At 43.6% G+C, this 21,367-nt stretch overlaps 1 protein-coding gene across 7 annotated transcripts in view; it reads right to left on the bottom strand.

The window, feature by feature from the left end:
• The window catches only part of ADGRV1 (adhesion G protein-coupled receptor V1), a 305,664-nt gene that overhangs the window by 8,296 nt on the left and 276,001 nt on the right, over positions 1–21,367 (bottom strand). For all 7 annotated transcript variants that reach the window (XM_068175720.1, XM_068175721.1, XM_068175718.1 and 4 more), the window contains 2 exons: positions 9,454–9,645; positions 7,545–7,722 (listed from right to left, as the gene is read on the bottom strand). In XM_068175720.1, coding sequence (XP_068031821.1) covers positions 7,545–7,722; positions 9,454–9,645 — 370 coding nt within the window. The remainder of the gene's footprint in view (positions 1–7,544; positions 7,723–9,453; positions 9,646–21,367) is intronic.

The following is a 21,367-nucleotide window of genomic DNA, read 5'->3' on the forward strand; positions in this document are numbered from 1 at the left end:
ACACAGCAATACAGCAAACTGTTACATCTTGGGTTTGGGTTCAAATTTTGGGTTTTTTCTTTGTTAGTTTTCCGGTTCTCCGTACCCTCGTGCATCCCCCGGGTTTTCCCCTACTCCTGAGGTTTCCGTGCCCGTCTCCCCGTTCTTGCGGTCCCACTCACCCCAAAGCCCCATGTCCGCCCCTGCCGTGTTCCCATTGGTCGCTGTAGTACACGTCATCACCATGATGTCTGTACCCATTGGGCGGGAGGGCTCCCCGTCCGCCCTGTCCCTTCCCTATTTCAACCCACTCCTCGGCATGCTCGAGGCCATTTGCGTCCGTGCGAAGCTGGGAGCGGCTGCAGCTTTTCCACCGCAGCTCTCGCAGCCAATAAAGCATCCAGCCGCCATGCGGATGGATTTGGATGAATTCCCTGCCTCTTTGTTTCTTCCCTCGCACCGACGGCGAAGCGCGGCCAACAGCCCACCCCGGAGCGCAGCAGCAAAAGCGCCCAGGAACTGCGGCGAGCCCTGGCCCCGATGAAAAGCTGAGACGCCCAAGCCGGGCATTCGGGAGCTGACCAGGGCCAAGAAAAGTAACACGCAGCCACGAGTGGCGCCCAACGTCAGGGCCACGGCCAGCGCAAGGCTGCAGAGCAGGCAGAGAGTCACCACAGAGCACCCGGGAGCCGCGCAGAGAGAGCGCCACCACCGCGAAGCCGCGCCGCTGACCAGCGAGTGTCGCTGCTGAGACGAGCGAGCGCGATCCGCATGGAAAACCGCTGCTGCCACCTCAGGGTCACGGTCCACGACAGAAAAGTGCTCCGTGCCAGACTGAAAACGGGAGCAAGAGCCCCCCCGAAGTAAGTCAGTGACGTCTCCGCCACACACGGGAAAACACACTGTGTTTTCCCGCGTGGGACTGGAAGCGCAACCATTCACGGCTACGGAAAGCCAAAGAACGGACGCTTCCCAGGAAAGAAGACCCTGGTAGCAGCTTTTATTTGTGAAGATTCCGCTTTGGTGAGTGATTAGCCGCAGGGGTACCCGGCTAATACTTCACGTGGGTAGTCTCTGCCGCGTTTCCGAGGGTACGGATCACGCGGCGCACAGCGTGTGTGGCGGGCCACCGGGGTTTTTCGCGTTTTTTGCTTTATTTTCTTTCGCTTTTTCTGCACCAGGGGTGAGGCTGTGGGTAGAAATAGCATGGGGACCACGCTATCTACCCAACAAAGGGAATTCTATACCCAAATTAAGGGGATTTTATCGGTAAAACGTCCCTACCCAAAAATTCAGTCAAGCAGTTTGTACGATGGCTCTGCTTTTCCTTTCCACATGTAACTGCGGAGGATGCTCACAGAACAGAGTTCTGGGAGCAAGTAGGAACCAGGTTAGCAGAGGGAATCGACAGGGATCCCTCTGTGAAAGATTGCTTCCCAAAGCTCCATTTGCTGCTCTCAGAGGTTGTAAAAGTGGGGTCTGCGCAAGAAGTGGGCAGGGAAAGGAAAGAGCCATCGGGCAAAACTGTTGTTTCCCCTGAATCCATTTCCCCATCCTCTCCTACCCCTTTTTACCCTAACCCGGGTAGGCAGAGGGGAGTACTCCACCGCTCTGAGGTGCAGGGCAGCTCCACAGACGTGGACTGTGCTCCTGGCTCCCCCGAGCTGTCCCGGCACCCCCGCCTTAGTGGAATTAGCTACTCTGCTGAGGAACTAACCCCAAACCCCTTTTCCAATCCCTTTTTCCTGGTTAGAAATCCTAGTTCTGGTACTACCCCGTGCTGCTCTGCTCCCCTGAATCCCTTTCTTTGTCCCCCTGAGAAAGCCACAGCCACGTGGCTGGGGCCTCTGTCTTCCCAAGATGGAGGGCGGCCACGTGGAGGGGTTTCTCCTTCCCACAATGCCTTTGTCTCCTTTGTTTCCTGTATCCCCACCTTTGACCCCACCCCCTCCTGCTTCCCTGTGGGTGTGGGCACCGCCCACTCCAGGCATCGGGTTGCCACCCCTCCTCCTGGTTCCCCTCATGTGGGTGTTCCCTTCTTCCATGTCCTGCCTGCCGCAACATCAGCCCCACCCACCCCCGACAGGGAGGGCTCTGTCACCTCTGCCCTGCTTTCCCAGGGTGAAGATTCTCCCCGCCCTGTCCGCCCTGTCCCTCGTACCCCTCCCCCATGTCCTCCCGCTCCTCGGATACCCAGGGGGGAAGGGGAAGGTAGGGGGGAGGGGAGGGGACAGGCCCCAATCTATGAAATGGAGCAGTCGCTCCGCACTCCAGCCTCCTACGCCAGGGGAGGGGAAAACCCTACATGGACACCCCTTCCCTATGAATCCATAAAAGAGGTCTGCAAAACATCACGCGATTTTGGACAAAAAAGCCCCTTTTTTAAAGGCATTTTGAGAGCGACTTTAACGTCTAGAACCGTAGTGCCAGCAGACCTTAAGCATCTATTTAGCTGCCTGCTTCTCCCATCAGAATACAGCCTGTGGGAGAGGAGGTGGAAGAAACTGGCAGCAGACCTGCTTCCCGAAATCCGAGAAGGGCCTTACAGCCTGGATTTCGTGGAAGAACCAATCACTTTGGACCATCTCGTGGTGAAGGAGAATGGAGTGAAGGGCAACTTCAAGCTCGGGGAATTCCAATGGCCATGCTGGACATGTCCAGGGGTGCAGCAGAGTGTGCGTTCCTGGGCATGCCCATCAAGGACCCGATGGTTCCCTATACAGCGATTAAACAAGGTGTCGCAGAGGCTTTTGTAGATTTCGTAGACCGGGTCCGGGCAGCAGTCGAGAGACAGGTGGAGAGACCTGAACACCGAGACGGGCTAGTCCTAGAAGCAGTGCACATGAACGCCAACACCACGTGCAAAAGAATCATCCTGTCGCTGCCGGCCTCACCAGCGCCGACCCTTGACCAGATCATCGAGGAGTGCACCCGGAAATTGCACCTGATTCCTCCCTCAGGAGGAGGAGGCCCCAAAGAGACCTAAAGACAAGCTGGTCGCATCTGCTGCTGCTCCTCCAAGGAACTCAGCTCCGAAGCGACTTCCATCCACACGCCGGTGCTTCCACTACCATCAGGAGGGACATTTTCAGGAACACTGCCCACTTCTAAGGACTATACCACCCAGGGCTGCGGGAGGAGGGAGGAGGGACGGGAACCCCACAATCCCAAAAAACTAGAAAAGGAACGCGCACTTGCCTCGCGTGCTGATAAAAATGAGGTAAGTCGTGGTGCCGCGAGAAGAGCCGCGATACACAATCTAGTCCCATCTGTAAGTGGCTGCCTCTCAACTACTGACATCGGGGAGCCTTATCGGCTCCGACTCACCAATTCTGTCCACTTTTGTTCCCAGGACTGGCATTTCTTCATAGCAGATGCAGAGCTTCTATCACACATCTGCCGCTGTGAAACCAGGAGGAAGGAGGACCTTCTGAACTGCAGGTACCTCGTGGTCGGAGAAACAAAAAGCACCCCACTGGAGATAGAGGTTCCTCCAGTAATTTCTACCCTTAATCCGAGGCTCTTCTATCTCGTGGCACACTGTGTCCATCCCCCCCTCTTCCTACCTAAGGGCCAGGTTATTGCACAGGCAATTCCTATTCCTCGTGCTCTGTGTAATGACCTGGAACTCTCAGTCTTTTATGCTGGGAAGTTGGGAGAGGAAAAACTCCTCGTATGGTGTAAACTCAAGTGCGAGGGGCATTCTGCATACCTTCAGGGGATGCTGGACACAGGGGCAGACGTGACGGTCATCCCACCACATAAGTGGCCGTCACACTGGGAGCTGCAAAGCGTGGCCACGCCAGTCTTAGGACTAGGTGGGCCCCAGCCAGCAATGCAATCAAAAAATATTATCCAAATTAAGGGTCCGAACGGACTGCTAGCCTCAGTACGTCCGTTCGTGATCGATTGTAAATTTACACTATGGGGGAGAGATGCCATGTCCCAGTGGGGAGCCAAATTGGAATTTCCAGCCCCCCAACATTTTTAGGTGTGGCCACTGAGGAGCGCCCCACACAGAAACTAACATGGCTCACTGATAAGCCTGTCTGGGTGGAGCAGTGGCCACTAAGTAAACAAAAACTACAGGCGCTCACAAAACTAGTGGAGGAGGAATTGGCAAAGGGACATATAGTCGAAAATAACAGCCCCTGGAACTCTCCAGTGTTTGTAATTAAAAAACCAGGGAAGGACAGGTGGCGACTCCTCCATGATCTAAGGAAAATTAATGAAGCCATAGAAAATCTGGGCTCTCTCCAACCGGGTATGCCATCTCCATCTATGCTACCCCAAAATTATAATTTGGCTGTAATTGACATTAAGGATTGCTTCTTTCAAATCCCGCTCCATCCGGATGATGCTCCCCGTTTTGCCTTCTCTGTACCCTCCATCAACAGGGAAGCCCCTATGAAGCGCTACCACTGGACAGTACTACCTCAGGGGCTAAAATGTTCCCCCACTATATGCCAGTGGTATGTCGCCAGGGTTCTGTCCCCAGTGCATGCCAAGTGGACATCCTGTATTTTCTATCATTACATGGATGACGTTCTGATTTGTGCCCCTGACAGTGAGGTCCTACAAGCAGCTCTGGAGGACACTGCTGAGCCTTGTCGGTGGCCGGATTCGAACTACAAAAAGAGAAGGTACAGTTACTGCCACCCTGGAAGTACCTGGGCCTAGAAATTAATAACCGAACGATTAGGCCTCAACAAATTCAGATAAGTAACAACCCCAAGACGCTGAATGACATCCAGCGCTTGTGCGGATCACTAAATTGGATCAGGCCATGGCTGGGACTCACCACAAGGGAACTATCCCCTCTTTTTGACTTGTTAGCAGAAAGAGAGGGGGATGAGGGTTTAAGTTCCCCAAGAGTCCTGACCCGGGAGGCCAGAGCCGCACTCGAGAAGGTCCAAACCACCACTGCGAGTAGGCAAGCCCATTGCTGTCAACCAGGGCTGCCTTTCCGCTTCATCATCTTAGGTGAGTTACCCCATTTATACGGTATAATATTCCAGTGGGACAAGGGCCAACAGGACCCCCTCTTGATAATAGAGTGGGTGTTCCTTGGCCACAGACAGTCCAAAAGTATCACCAAGCCACAAGAGCTGATGGCGCAGCTCATAATACGGGCCAGGGCTCATCTGCAAGTACTAGCGGGTTGTGACTTCACATGTATCCACCTCCCCATCAAAACATCCACGGGGAAAATGACCAAGGAGACCTTTGAACACCTTTTAAGACAAAATGAAAATTTGCAGTTTGCTCTAGACAGCTTCTCAGGCCAAATTCAAATTGGGCATCCTGGCCATCATCTGTTCAATACAGAATTCAAATTGTTGCCAAAAGAATTGCAAAGTAAAAAGCCACTCAAAGCACTGACAGTGTTCAAGGATGGGTCAGGGAAGTCCCACAAGTCAGTAGTGACTTGGAAAGACCCAGAGACTCAGTTGTGGGAATCAGACGTTAAAGTGGTGGAAGGTTCCCCACAAGTAGCTGAGTTGGATGCTGTCATGAGGGCTTTTAAAAAATTTGATCAGCCTTTTAATCTAGTCACAGATTTGGCATATGTGGCAGGAGCAGTGTCTAGAGCCGAACATGCAATTGTAAAAGAGGTCCCAAATCAAGTCATCTTCAGGTTGCTCACAGAATTAGTACACCTGGTTTCTAACCGTGAGCATCCCTTTTATGTGGTACATGTGAGATCACACACGGATCTCCCAGGCTTTATTGCCGAAGGGAACCGCAGAGCAGACACCTTGGTAGCCCCAGTACAGCTGGGACACCAGCCAAACATAGTCGAGCAGGCCAGGCTCAGCCATCAGCAGTTCCATCAAAATGCCCCAGGTCTGGTACGCCAGTTCCATCTGCAGCGTGACCAAGCCAGGGAAATTGTAGCTTCATGCCCCAACTGTCAGGAGGCAGCTCTACCAACACTGGGAGCAGGTGTGAATCCCAGAGGTCTCCACAGTTGTTAGGTATGGCAGATGGATGTCACCAAAGTCCCCGAATTTGGGAAACTCAAGAATGTCCATGTAACCGTGGACACCTTCTCGGGAGCAGTTTTTGCCTCAGCCCACATAGGGGAAAGGGCCACAGAGGTGAGAAAACACTTCATACATGCCTTTGGTACTTTGGGGGTCCCAGCCACAATAAAAACTGATAATGGTCCAGCATATACTTCCAGGATGCTCAGTAACTTCCTGCAGGAACGGAGGGTCCAGCATAATACCTGGATTCCTCACTCCCCCACCGGCCAGGCCATAATAGAGAGAACTCACCAGACGCTGAAACAGGTCCTCCGGAAGCAGCGGGGAGATGTGCGAGTGCTTGCACCGCACAAGAGGCTCTGCAAGGCCTTGTTTACCATCAGTTTCCTAAACTGCTCTTTTGACAGGCAAGAACCGCCAGCCTTGAGACATTTCAAATAACATCAGGAGCTCCAGCCAGAGGAGAGGCCTCCAGTATTAGTGAGGGATCCAGACTCTAAAGAAATCCAGGGTCCATTCCCAATTTTGACTTGGGGACAGGGATATGCCTGCGTATCCACGCCCTCAGGAGTTAAGTGGATCCCCAGGAGGCACGTCAAACCTTACATACCAGGACACTCATTGAGTCGGAGCGATACAGTGCCAGTGAATGCAATGATCCCACCAACCAAGGGGTTGCATCCAATCACAGGTGCCGCAGAAAAGGGAGAGACTCAGCATCTCCCTAAAAAGCAGTTTTCCCACATCTACCTCAGACTGTATATGTCTCCAGGCCGTGTTTATAATAAAGTTGTTGTCCCAGTTCCCCTATCCCCAAACACCCAAGAAAAAAGCAGCTCCAGTACCATCCCCAGGCCCTCTCCATCTACAAAGCAGTTACAGCAGCAGAAGAAGCTAAGAGAAGAGGCCACTGCACAATAATCCAAACAGAAACAACTGTCTTTTTTATATTATTTAAAGCGGGGAAATGTTGCATCTTGGGTTTGGGTTCAAATTATGGGTTTTTTCTTTGTTAGTTTTCTGGTTCTCCGTACCCTCGTGCATCCCCCGGGTTTTCCCCTACTCCTGAGGTTTCCGTGCCCGTCTCCCCGTTCTCGCGGTCCCACTCACCCCAAAGCCCCATGTCCGCCCCTGCCGTGTTCCCATTGGTCGCTGTAGTACACGTCATCACCATGATGTCTGTACCCATTGGGCGGGAGGGCTCCCTGTCCGCCCTGTCCCTTCCCTATTTCATCCCACTCCTCGGCATGCTCGAGGCCATTTGCGTCCGTGCGAAGCTGGGAGCGGCTGCAGCTTTTCCACCGCAGCTCTCGCAGCCAATAAAGCATCCAGCCGCCATGCGGATGGATTTGGATGAATTCCCTGCCTCTTTGTTTCTTCCCTCGCACCGACGGCGAAGCGCGGCCAACAGCCCACCCCGGAGCGCAGCAGCAAAAGCGCCCAGGAACTGCGGCGAGCCCTGGCCCCGATGAAAAGCTGAGACGCCCAAGCCGGGCGTTCGAGAGCTGACCAGGGCCAAGAAAAGTAACACGCAGCCGCGGCAAACTTTGAAGGGCAAGGGGAAGAGTCACTCACCAGTCTTTAAAGCAAATATTAGGTCATCAAACTCTTGTGATTCCTCATCAGCAACTAATGAGCTGGTACTGAATCCTCCAGAAGGGTGGAAAACATTACCATTTTGTGGACTCTGCTTAAAGGCAGCACTAGGTTGACTAGCAGGCTGCAAGGATGCCCTCTCCCAGTCTGCAGGCACCTGCAGAGTTTAAAAAGACATAAAAATTCAGTAATCATCAAAACTATTGCAAAGAAACTGGAAATTATGACCAGAGCTGAACTGAAGACCAAGAGATTTTGGAACCAGCTATTCTGTCACTTCTATAATGAATTAGGAAGGCTTTTTAAACTTTTTAGTAAATTGTATCTATATATCTATATCCATATCTAATATATCTATATCTATATCTATCTATCTCTATCTCCCTTTCCCTCGCCTTTCCTTCCATTCTGTATTGGGTTTTCATGGCCAAGTTTTGTTAGTAGGGAGGGTTACAGGGGGTCTACTGGGGTGGCTTCTGTGAGAAGCTACTGGAAGCTTCCTACATGCCTGGTTGAGCAATCCCTGGCAGCTGCAAAGATATATTCACAGCCACATCTGGGCCAGTTAGAAATGGTGGTGATGCCTCTGTGATAAAATTTAAGAAAAAGAATTTAAAAAAAGAGGTTATTGAGAAGATGTAACTGTGCCCAGGGAAGAGCAAGGTGAGAATTTGTGAGAGGAACAGTTCTGCAGACACCAGAGTCAGTGGAGAAGGAGAGGGAGAGGATGCTCCATATGCAAGAGCTGGGATTCTCTTGCAGCCCGTGGTGCAGACCATGAGGAAGCAGCTGTGCCCCTGCAACCCATGGAGGAGTCCCATGCCAGAGTAGGGGGGTGCCTGAGCGGAGGCTGTGAGAGATGTTCAGAGAACACACTGGGGCCTGTCCATGAAGGACTACACCCACTGAAAGAGAGACCCCATGCTGCAGCAGTCTGGGGAGGACTCTTGCCGGTGGGATTGACTCCCACTGGGGAAGTTCATGGAGAACTGTTTTCTGTGTGAGGGACCCCATCTTCAAGTATGGGAAGGACTCCTCTCCCTGAGGAGTGAGCTGCAGATGCTACGGGTGATGAACTAACCATAACCCCATTCCTTGTCTCCCTGTGCTACTGAGGGAGGAATTAGACCTGGGAAAGAAGGAGGGATGGTGAAGAGGGGAAGGTGTTTTTAAGGTCTTTTTTTTTTCATTATGCTGCTCTGATTTTGTTAGCAATAAATTAAATTAATATCGCAAAGTATATCTCTATATCATCCAGTTTAGTGGGTGCCTGATATCCAGGCAGGGTAAACCCACCACACCTTCCCTCTCTTTCCCCCTTTTTTTTTTCCTTTTCCTTTTTCTTTCCCTTTTCCCTTTTCCTTCTTCCCATTTCCACTCCCTTCCTTTCTCCTTTCCCCTTTCCCCTTTTCCATTCCATTCCATTCCATTCCAATCCAATCCAATCCAATTTTATTCTAACTTTATTGCAATTTCCAGAACTTTTGAACATCACAACGAGAAATTAACTACTTAAAACTCATCCAAAACCTATAGTAAGCTGAAAGAATTAACGTGATATTTTGATTTCTAATGACCTACTTTTGACACTTTAGCCAACCTCTGTAATAAACTGAAGACTCAAATGTGAAAGGGGAAATTCTCTAGGTGGGATGTCATCAGGGCACAGTAAGTTCCAAGAATAACATGGATAAAGATAACTGGATAAACATGGATAAAATGAGATATTTTTGATATTAAAATAAATGGAAATAAAAGCTCTCCCCCACCCCCCAACCTATAATATTTAGCATCTCATTCCCATTACACTTCAGAACTAGTGCTGAAATTTCCAGGTACATTTAAATAAACAAGTTAATTACTATAGAGAACTGCAGAGCACTCTTACCTCTTCCATAGCACTGATAAGGTTCTGTGTGGACTTGCTGATCTCTGCTCCCACAGCTGGCAGACCACTGCCATGTGTGAAAAATGCTGATCCTGGAGTTGTATGCCCATTCATGTCAACAGTGTAACTTGCTTTCACAGGACAGCAAAGTTGGTTGTGCAGGATAAAATATACCACAAAGACATAAAGACCCTTAAACAGAGATTGAAAGACAACAGCAGCTTGTGAAATTCAGGGAGCTTGGTTCAGAGCTTTCTGTGCAAAATAATGGATGACATCACTGTCCATCAGAGATCTAAAAGTTATAAGTAAGTTCATATCCTGAGTTCTTCAGCTAAAAAACACACAAAACACACACACGCACACACAAATGTTTGAAAATTATTTAGTTCAACCTACAGAGTTGCAAAGGAAAGCCACAACCCTAAAACCAACAAAACCTACTTGAGTTTCACTGTTGTCATAACAATGAAAATGAGGTTAAAGACCTCCCTTATAATAGTATTTGGCTGCTGTTCTGTGGCCACAATTCTTCATTTTCTTACTGACCTGGTGGCTTTTTGCAATCTTTACCTCATGCAAACTGCACTGCTGCTGTCACAGATACCATAACTATAAATCAGATGTTCTGTGACATGCACTAATTCAGCATTGATTTTGATTTCTGATTACACCAAAGGCTCTGCTGTATGCTTCTGCAGTTCTTCTTTAAAACTTGCTAATTTTGACCTTTAGTCTGAGCCAAGACAAATAATATAACCATGTCTTGTGTTCATAAAGAAATCTAGTAACTGAACTTCTCAATATGAAATCTGACTTACTTTAATTTTTAAGTTGCACTAATACTGAGGGAATATTGATAAATCAACCTGTTCAAAAATTACTAAAGAAGGGGTAACCAAAATAGTACAGAAAGAAGTCTTCTGCATTTTTACCAATTACTGCAATACAATTACATTTGCAATGTTTTGGGGTTTTTTGGGTTTTTTTTTGTTTTTTTTTTGTTTTTTTTTTTTTTTTTTTTAATTCATATTGTTCTCTAGAACCCTGAAGCCAATTGTACTAAACAGAACAATTCATTTTAAAGGTATCCACTGGCATGGAAGTACTAACTGGGATTACAAATAGTAAGGCATTTAATCTAATTATATTTGTGAATTCCTAATGAAAGGAATTTTGAAAATACCTAGAAAAAGAAGAGACTGCAAATACCCAACAACACTTAACAATACATAGACTGATAATTTCTATTGCCAAAATGATATGACAGAATCATCTGGTCCCAAGTGACACATAAGAAAAGCTAGTGGGATTCAACAGGATTTCAATCTCAGCTGGTTAAACACTGTAAATACATCCACACAGCTGCTATAAAACCATACAGCTCGGCATGTGAGTTTTTTTTTAACAGAAAACTATCAAACGAAAGTGCTAAAAGCACTAAAAAACTACTTTGAGAAAACATGTTCCTGCTTTTCCAGATTATTGTTTATTTGTCATGACAACTCAGAGCAGTTCACTGAGAGGAAATTTCTTTGTGATACATATAAGCAAATGCATTCCATAAAATTTATGTAAACACGTTTGAGACACTAAAAAGGAACTAAAATTTCCTTTCATTCTATAAACAAGTTCAAGGACTCTGATATGCATCAAACATAATGGGGCCAGCAAATGGATTTATTTTAAGTTGTTATGGGTATGAAAAGGATAAAACCCCCAAGAAGGACAGATTATAGTGACAATACAAAATTCAAAGTAGCCTCTGGCAGTTCAGTCTCTGAGGGCCTAGCCACAAAAGTTGCACACACATTTCAAGTGGTTTTGTACTTTTCCAGAAAACCCATTAACTGAAGATGCTGCACAGCCCTGTCTTTTGAAATTGCAAGGACACAAGGCATTGGCATACAAGGTCCATGACAAGTCCCTATCCTGTTTAGCCTCAAGTGTGGACACCCAATTTTCTAAAACAAATACTCATGGAATAAAGTGCCACAATTATCTCCTTAACTTGGTCTGTGTCCTGGTGTAACTCTCTGCAGATGGATGCTGGGACAACTCCTCTGGGTCCTTCCATAATAATCACGTAAACACAGGGAGGTTATTTTAATACCTAAGGACAGGAGAAGTCAAAGGCTGAGACAGATAGCAGAGCCAGAAACTGTTTTACTTCTCCTGTCTTGCAAATTGTTAGAGCAATGTCTTACAAACAGAAGCTTATACCTAATGAAACCCAACACTTCTAAGCAGGCCATACATTTACACAGGAATTCTTGCTGGACAGAGAATTCCTTGCTTGGCTGGACAAATGATGGATCCTTATTTCACCTATATTCCTCTCCAAATCTAGGATCTCAATAAGATAATGTTCTGTAGATGTGAGTTGCTTTATACCATCACTGTAGTTTTGTTTGAAGCATCAAAAGGGTTTGGTGGTCATATTCTGACAGTCCTGTGTCCCTGTTAAAAAATTCCAGGAAGGTGGTTAGGAAGCTAAAACAAGTCAAATGGTCCTGCCCAGATAGCACTGAGTTCCAAAGACCATATGCATGAAGATATGCAGTAAATCACATGGATTTCTCTTTCTTTTCAAGCCAGCAGCTACCAGTAAGTTGTTTACTCTGAAAGAGCATGGACACCATGCAGATACTTAGGTTGTTGTCAGTGCAACCACAGCTTTCACAGTTTCAGTGGGTTTTTTCAAAAGCACCAGTCTGAGAATTGAACTATCTTTTGTCATGCTTTTGACTCATGTTTCTTTTCACTTTAACCTTTAACACTGCAAAAACAGTCATAAATTGCTATGAAAATAAGGTTGTTGGCATTGTAGTATGTTTTTCTGTGTTTATCATATAAACAACTCTAGCCAAGTTAGAACTACTGTACTTTTTCAGAGACTCACAGACCTTGGCCTTGCTGGCTGGACTAAGAATTAAATGAAGTCAATATTTAATTTCTGCTGACAGGCCTGCTGGGAACCTCCACTCTTCATAAGGATTGAAAAGAGGTTGGTCAAGGTGTGGACATTAGTTAACAGAGGCAATGACATCTCTGTTAAATTTATGGGAAATAATATTTTTTATTAGAAGTTTTCATCAAAAAAATCTAAGCTAAACTCAAACCGCAAAATCCCAGCCTAGTGCCAGCAACCTCTGCTGCTGCATATATATTGGGAGCCACACTCCACAACTCACTGTGCTGGGGGGTCAGGAGAATCAGGAGGATCTCTTGGGTCCCAGATTACAATGACTGACTAATAATCTAAAAACTTGACCTGGGCTTCATTGAAGCACATTGAACAACTAAACCAAAGAACTAGGACTCTAGAGGATTTAATAGTAATTCTACATAAATTCTGTGTATTGGGCCCACAGGACTACTTAGAACACATTTCACCCCATTTCATTTATGGATACATTATCACAGTAGTGTTAGTACAATGCAACAGTAAAAGATAAAATAAAAAGGTAGTAGTAATGTATTTCCTACAGAGGAAGGTGGGAACTGCTTCAAGCAGACAATTAGAATGTCCCAAAGGAGGGAGCACAAACAGGCAACTTATAGTTCTCAAACATGGCGCCTATATGAAAAAAGCCTGCAGGACACTGCAAAGTCTCCTGGATATTTTACTGATATTTGCTGATGGAAGACAATTAAGCTCTTACCATTTCATCTCAGCAAGCTGGTCTGGCCCATAATCTTTTTTGTAGTGAAAAAAGAGGGAAAACAATATCCATATAAACACAGGTAAATTGTCTGAAAGAAAGCGCACGTGGAAAAGTTTGATGGGATATTTTTTTTCAGTGAGGTGGGAGCAGCCTCAGTGCTGCTCTAGGTTATGCCAGGTAGTTCACCTTAAAAGAGACAGTCATGGAGAAGCCAGTGGAAAGTGACAGAAGGAGACAGAATGGTCCTAAGTTGAAACAGGGAAGGTTACAACTGGATATGAGGAAAACATATTTAATGTAGGGGTAACTAAGCACTGGAGCAACCTGCCCAAGACGACTGTGGAAATTACTCCATAGAAAAAGAAGGGAGTTTTTTTCCTAGTATGTATGAACAAAATATAATTGGTAAGAGCGTTTTTTTCATGCATGTGTGTGAGGTGGGTTCTCCTGTGCAACAGATTTATTTATTTTGAGAGCAGCTGCAGGAAACTAGTAAGTTAAGGACAGAATACATTGATACATTTTACACCTCATGAAATCCCATGCAGAACTGGGATGCATGCCCATGGAGGACAGGAAACCTTCACTGCACATCCACTGAAGACTCAGAGTTTCTCTGTCTCTCTGCTCTAACTCTGTGTGCTTCAGCTTACTGTGATGGCACTACAGTACGTCTAAATTTGAAAACTGAGCTAACTCTGTTATTAGTAATGAGTAAGGGTAAATCAACAAATCTTTTCATTATCTCCTTTTTACATACAGAGAAAAACCAAGGTGCTTACTGCATCACATTACTTTATTATTGTTCTGATAAACACAAACATACCAAGGCATTAGACTTATTTTTGAAGCTAATATGCGTAATATTTCTCCCACAAGTATTTTAACCATACCCTACCCTGAAAATTGTAGAATCTGTTTTCCACAGAGAAGAGCATTCAGATACTATCATCTATTTTAGAGGAATTGTATGTCTATATATAAAACTAAAGTGTCTTAAGAGGATTTTTGTGAACAAAAAATAGTTTCATCACTCCATTTTAGACATTCCTCAACCCACTTCTGGATATATATCAGCATTAAAAAACATAATTTAAATTACATTTAAATTTAATTTAATTAATTAATAATAATTAATTATTTTAAATTAATAAAATAATAATTAATTAATTTAAAATAAATTTTATTTGGGGAATTCTGTTTGTTACCTATCATCACATGACTGTATCACTAAAAGTTGCTTTTCTAAAGGAGAATACTTAAAGCAAAATCAAGGCTTCTGAACAAAGCTGACCTCTTAGTCAGACCACAAATTTCAGTTACCAGAAATGGTTCATTCTGTTCCTTAAAACACAGTGGCTAAAACATACACTATTATTTTTACAGTTACACTTTTATTCATGCCAGGTGGTAAAAACACCCCAATAAAGCATAAAAACGTATCTTTGACAACAGAAGAGCTGTCCATACTTGGATCAGGTTTTGACACTCTTCATCATTACTGTAATTTCTGTATGATAGTTTATACTTTGGTTAGTCCTACTTCAGATTTTTAATTTTATCAGGCTGAGATTTAATTTCATTCTCTGTCTAGACTGTGCTTATTTACTGTGGCCACCAGTCCTAGGAAGTCCCTTCCTTGTTAATTTAGTGGTCACACTGTTCTTCTTGGTTGGCTGTCAATGGTCAGGGGTGCTGCTGCCACTTCTTATGGTGTGCTACTCAGTGCCTTGGTTGATTTCTTGTGAACTTCCCTAGGGCTTTCATTAATTTATGGGAAGTTCTTTATTTTGTATTTCATCACTGGCTGGTCAAAGACTGCTGTGGATTAACCCTGATTTACATAACAAGTGCCTACCTCTTTTGGGAAAATTATCAGTCTGATTAATATAAATAAATTGCATGTTTCACTAAGTTCAAAAGCTAATCTCTGCAAAGCAAGAAATTATTCACAAAATTAAAGGAATCATATTCAAGAAATCATAATCAGTGCCATTGTGTAATGCATGACATAAATTTGATAATATCATCTTCCCTAATAATTTTTGATTAGTTATGGAACTGAATATTCATACATGCAGTGGTATTAATAATGTGAGTGAAGTGGCACACACAAAACATATAATTATCTATTTATTTCTGCAAGGAAAGCTTTCCCTCCTTTCCTGCTTCCCTTCCTTCCTTGTTTTTCAAGATAATTATGATAAATTGTAGGCATGGCATTTTTCTATGCAGTCTTTAATGTACATTTTATTTTGTCATTATTTTCTTCAATCATATTTTATTTTGAAAGTAGATTGAAGATCTTTTATTGTTGCTATTATGACAGAAGTATCACCTTAGCCATGTGATACATCTGAAGCCATCACTTAACCTCTCCCCCTCATGGCTCTTCAGAAATAATAACCTTTGAAATATAAATCAAAGACCCCTTGTTTATATGTGGCTCTGTTTCTTAGCATTCAAAGTGATTGTTGTAAAACTGTCTGTAGCAGTGCAGCTCCATCAGCTGATGACTGCATTTAGTAAGTAGACTTTAGAATGTTTATTTGCCGTTAAGCATCAGTTTTGATGAAACCATTGTAATTCTTATCAACCCTGCAATTTATCTTATCACAGTTTCAACTGTGACTGTTTACTGCTAATCCACACTTCGGTTCCTGAGGCATTTACACCACATTTTGCTCTGTACAACAAAATTTGTGTCAGTTACAGCTGAAAACCTAAAAATTAACATCAAAAGCAAAAAAAGCCACAAAACAATAATAAATGTAATCAAGGATAAATAAATGTAATTCAGGACTGCAAAACCCATACCATGTCAGAAGGCATCACCTGTTGAACCAGCCAACTGCCACCACACACACACACACACACAGAGACATAGACACACACGAACAGAAACCACCTTAAAAATTTAAATTAAGAAAAGTAATAATTCCTGTATCTATCATTAAATTGAAAGTGCATTTACAGGTCTGCCCTGAGAGTGCTTTCAGTTTTTGGTAAGTTTTAATTCCACAGATAAACAAGTTACAGGTATATTCTGTAATAATGAAAAAAAATATTGTGCTTTCAGCATTTTGAACAAGTATTCCTAATACTAATGTCTCATCTGAAACTTTAGTATACAATGCCAAGTTTCTCTTTATGCAGAGCCAGCTATGCCAACACCATGCTGAATCTTCCAACTTCTACTCAAAGCCAAAGCCATAAATTCCTTTCTGGCAAACTGCACTCTTCTCAGATTTAGTCTAAATTTGGCTAAGTCTTACCTGACCGGTTCACACACTTTGGCACATCTTTAAAAAGCAAATATTCTTGGATATTCAGTATTCACTATAAATATTTCGCATAGCTCTCAGCACTATGTAACTACTCCTACACAACTGCCATTTTTACCTCTGATTTCAGCACTGTAAGTAGTGGAAAGGGTCTTGGGGGTTTTTATTCAGGTTTTATTAGGGTTTTTTGGTTGGAATTTTGGGACTTTTTTAGGTCAGTTGTTGTTGTTTGTATCAAGGACACAGATTCAACATTAAAAGAGAAGTGTTAAGCTTGAAAATGCACTGAAAATATAGATAGCTAGCCAAACTCGCCAAATATGTAGATTGAGCAAGAATAAGATTCTGTCACTTCCTTCCAATGCAGTCATCCTGGAAATACAAAGGAAGCCCTATTTTTGTATTTCAAGCTTAACTGAGAAAGAAAGAAATACTGAGTTGAACATCAAAGGTAGGAATTTGGGAGAGGTGGAAGGAAAACTTGGGAGAGCCAACACTTAGAAGCAGCCTGCAATTCCCCCCACAGCTCTGGCTGCAGCCACTCCTTACAGAGAGTCAGTAAGACTCTGTGAGAGTCAGCAAATCTCAGCAACCACAAATGGTGGCAGGAAGTTAAGAACAAATAAGAGCAGACAAAGCAGACTGGCACCCCATTGCTCCCCATCTCTGTCCCAGTTCTTAGCCTGTGAATTCTTTTCCCCTCTGCTTTTTTTTTTTTTTTTCATTTTTTTCTTTCCTGCACAGGCAACAGAAACTGGAGACAACATCCTTTGAGGTCCTCTTTGCATTAAGTTCTTCTTGTGCTTTATCCTATGAGGAGGACCTCTCTGGTACCAAAAAGTAGCCAGATCACATACCAATGAAATCAGACTATTTGTCCATTGATGAACCTTACACAAAAAAGAACAAAAAGGAAGATCAAACACAGTAAGGTTATGCTCATACATTTTTCAACTTCTAGAAATATCAGAGATCATGAGTTTTCACACATGCTTAGTAAAATTTTTCAAATATTTACTCTTATACTTGCTGTCCATGGTAAACATTTATAACCAAAACTACATTTTAGATCACACTTTCCAATCAAAGCCTACTACTGCTTTTATTTCTTTCCCAGAGAAGAAAAGTTTGATGAAAAAGCCTTTGCAACATCTGCTCCTAATTCAAGAGATTCCCTAACAGTCTCAGAATAGTTAATTCTCTAGTTATATCTGAAAGCAAGTTGAAAATTCAAATAAGAAGCTAGCAATTGCAAAAACTACATTCAAAGACCAGACAAAGTAGCATCACAGTGCACAGTCAAAAAAAGAACTATTCCTGCAACATATTATTATTTTTATTGTTATTTCTTGTTAAAGCAGTAATTTCTATTTATGTGTATTAATGACTGATACAGAGAGATAAAAGAAACAGGGAGTAGAAAGTAGGCTTTTGGTGACTGGTAGAGTCAAAAGACAGAAGCTAACTGTGTTTATGGCTGATATGTTACATGGCATTAGAGAAAATCTCAAATAGTTAAGCTATAAGTTATTGTTATAACACCATTTTTCCCCTTTGAGGAATTCTTTCAGTGTTATAATTTCTCTTATATCTACTGTTGTCTCTTTGATTCTTGTTATTCTGACAGACAAATTGGACAAACTATCTATTTAGGAGCATTTCAATGCAGTGCCATAAAAAGCTGTAACAAGAACTATGCAACTTCAGAAATCATAAATGCAAGAAACCCTAAAAAACCTCTGTCTTGGACGGAACTGAATGGCTGTAGATAACTGATGTAATTATTTGTCATATCTTCTGCTTGAGTGTTTTAGGGCAAGACTGATGGGAATAAGAGCGTTTGTATACTCCAGCATTCTCTGACCATTTGGAAAACCCTTTGGTGATGCTGCAGCCAGTTAGAGAGCTATGGACACACAAAGCTGTAAGGAACCAAACAAGGTCTCACCACATTCAACCATCCCTTAGTTAAAACTGACCCCAGAAAAAACGTTGCAATGATTTTTACATCCAGAATGAGAAGCAATTTTGCCAGACAACTGACTGTCTCAGAACTAGTGTTCTTGTATAGCAGGCTTTGCTGTTAAGTGATATTCATGGGAACTGTCAGTAATTTACACTCCCTACTCCCTTTGATTTTAGTGAAAAAGATAAAACTGTTTGGTTAGATATGCGCCTCAAGAAAAGGGAAATGTAGGCAAAAATGAGGACAAAGACTAGATGTCCTTCCATACCTGACAACTAGATGAACAAGAGTAGGTGGAGGTATAATTTGGCTCTGTCATGGAAATCACTCACTTCTTGGCTTGAGATAATAACCCCCAGTCTGTGCAAGGAGACAATAAAATGTAACTCAAGAGAGCACTTGAGATCTCTTTTCAAAGAGAGTGCTACTCAGAGTAAAATAAAAAACAGACTCATACTAAATAGGAATTTGATCACAGAATCATACAGTGCTAAGGGTTTGGAATACATCCTAAAGATCAAGTCCTGACCCCAGCTGCCATGGACAGGGACACCTCTCATTAGACCAGATTGCCCGAGGACTTATCCAAACTGGCCCTGAACAGTACCACAATCTCCCTGGGCAACCTGTTCCTGTACCTCACCATCCTCATAGTGAAAAGTTTCTTCCTAATATGTAAACTAATTTTCCCCTCTTTCAGTTTGTACCCATTATTCCTTGTCCTATCACTACAGTTCCTGATAAAGAGTCGCTCTCCAACTTTCCAGTAGCCCCCTTCAGTTACTGGATGGTTGCTAGGAGGTCTCTATACAACCTTCTCTTTCCCAGGCTGAACAGCACTAACTTTCTCAACCTGTCTTCTTAGGCGAGATGCTCCAGTCCTCTTATCAACTTACTGGCCTTCCTCTGGACTTGCACCAACAGTTCCATGTCCTCCTTCTGTTGGGACACCAGAACTGTACACAGCACTCCAGGTGGGGTCCCACAAGAGCAGAGCAGAGGGGCAGAATCACCTCCTTCATCCTGCTGGCCACGCTCCTTTGGATGCAGCCCAGAAAGGGTTTGGCTCACTGGGCTGCGAGCGCACACTGCCAGCTCATGTGGAATTTTTCATCAACCATCACCACCAAGTCTTTCTCCTCAGGGCTGCTCTCACTCACTTCTCTGCCCAACCTGTAGGTGTGTTTGGGATTGCCGTGACCCAAGTGTAGGACCTTGCACTTTGTTTTGTTGAACTCCATGAGGTTTGCATGGACCCACGTCTCAAGCATGTCAAGGTCCCTCTGGATGGCATTGCTTCCTTCCAGTGTGTCAGCTGCAACACATGGCTTGGTGTTACCAGGAAACTTGCTTGGGGGGGGGCACTCAATCCCACCACTGTCAGTCTTCTACTAGAAACCATCGTCTTGTTTTTTTTAGAAAGCTTTCTAGAGTTTGCATTTGTGTGTTACAATTGTTTTTTTTAATGGAAAAGAACATTGCCAGAAAAAATTCCATCAGGACTTTTTAAACAGACTCAGACAGAGACACCAACTAAGTGTAAAAAAAAAAAAAAAGAAGAAAAAATTACAGAAACTAGATAGTAAATTAAATTAAAAATGAGGCAATTCCAACAGCTCTAAACAGAGCTCCCTCTGCACTTCTGAGTGAAGAACACCACTTGGGAGAGTAATGGCCTATATAACATAACTAAGTATCTATAGTATAATTAAATATTATTTTATGTTTTATGTAGTATTCAGTAATTAGTATTTAGTTATTAACTGTAGTAATAAAACCACAAATGGTATGTCAATACATACCAATGTAATGACAAAGGATATATAAACATATTTCAAAACTAAGCAATTGGAACATTTGGTTTCCATGTGTTGGTATATTCATTGAACTTTGACATAAAGTAGCTTTACTCATAGTCAGCAAAAGATACTGTAAGTCATGAAATATATATCAAAACTGTTGGTTCGCCTTGCACTTGGAAAGTGAGAAGCTCCCTTCTCCTTCTTGGAGATTTCCTGCTATAGATTAATGCCAGAAATTACCTAAGACATGTTTGTAGCACTTAAAAGAAATATTTTATATGACCTGGTCTGGGACCCATTCATGCTATCTGTGGAGGATTTCTTAAAAGAAAAAAAAAATATAGGAACTGTTGAAGGATAGACTTTCATATGTTTTGAAAAGCAATAAATTTCTCAGCTGTTTTTTGTTGTTTTGTTTTTGGTTAATGAGGATTTTTTTTTGCTTGTTTATTTTTATTTTTGCTTTTATTTTCATATTGCTTAGCATATATGTCCTTCTGAGGTCTTCTGCTTTGTGTGAGGGTTCAAGATTACCATCTATTCTTTTCCAGCACCTTTCTATGGCCCTGCTGGCCCTACAGGATCATGTTTTCTCATTGCCAAATCATCCAAAGTGTATGACAGAGCTGTCTGGGCTGCATGGCAAGTCCAGTGCAGAGCAAACACAGCCAGCCACCAGCCGCAGAGCTGCAGTGTGGGTCAAGAGAAAAGTGCATGGCTCTGACAAGTGGTTCTTTAGATTGTTTTGTTTTGTTTTTTACTTTAGTATTTTTTGACTTTGTCATCCTTTGCACTTTTTTGTTCCCAGTGGCAGCAAGGCAGCTACAGTTCTGCCATTTCCCCTCCACTAATAAGAACTGGGAGAAAACTCCAACCTCATTCCTCCTTGCACATATGATCCCAGACAGAACTGGGTCTGCCTGCTGAGCAGGACCAACACAGAGAGGTGAACTCCACAAGCCTGGAGGTACTTAGAAGTCAGACCTGATGGGGAATATTGACCTAATTGGACTTCCAACTCCAAAATTTGCATGTTCAGATGTTTGCAGAAGCATTTTGGCTCCTTGCCGAAGTCGGCAGAAGAAATGGGCTGATAAGTAAGGAATTAAAAGCCTGGTGAGATGTAAAAGCAATCTCCTGAGGGAATTTGTAAGAAATTCTGAAGTGAGATGGGGAACCTTTGCCAGGCAGGTG

Source organism: Anomalospiza imberbis, chromosome Z (genome assembly GCF_031753505.1).
Source record: "Anomalospiza imberbis isolate Cuckoo-Finch-1a 21T00152 chromosome Z, ASM3175350v1, whole genome shotgun sequence".
NCBI classification, from domain to species: Eukaryota; Metazoa; Chordata; class Aves; order Passeriformes; family Viduidae; genus Anomalospiza; species Anomalospiza imberbis.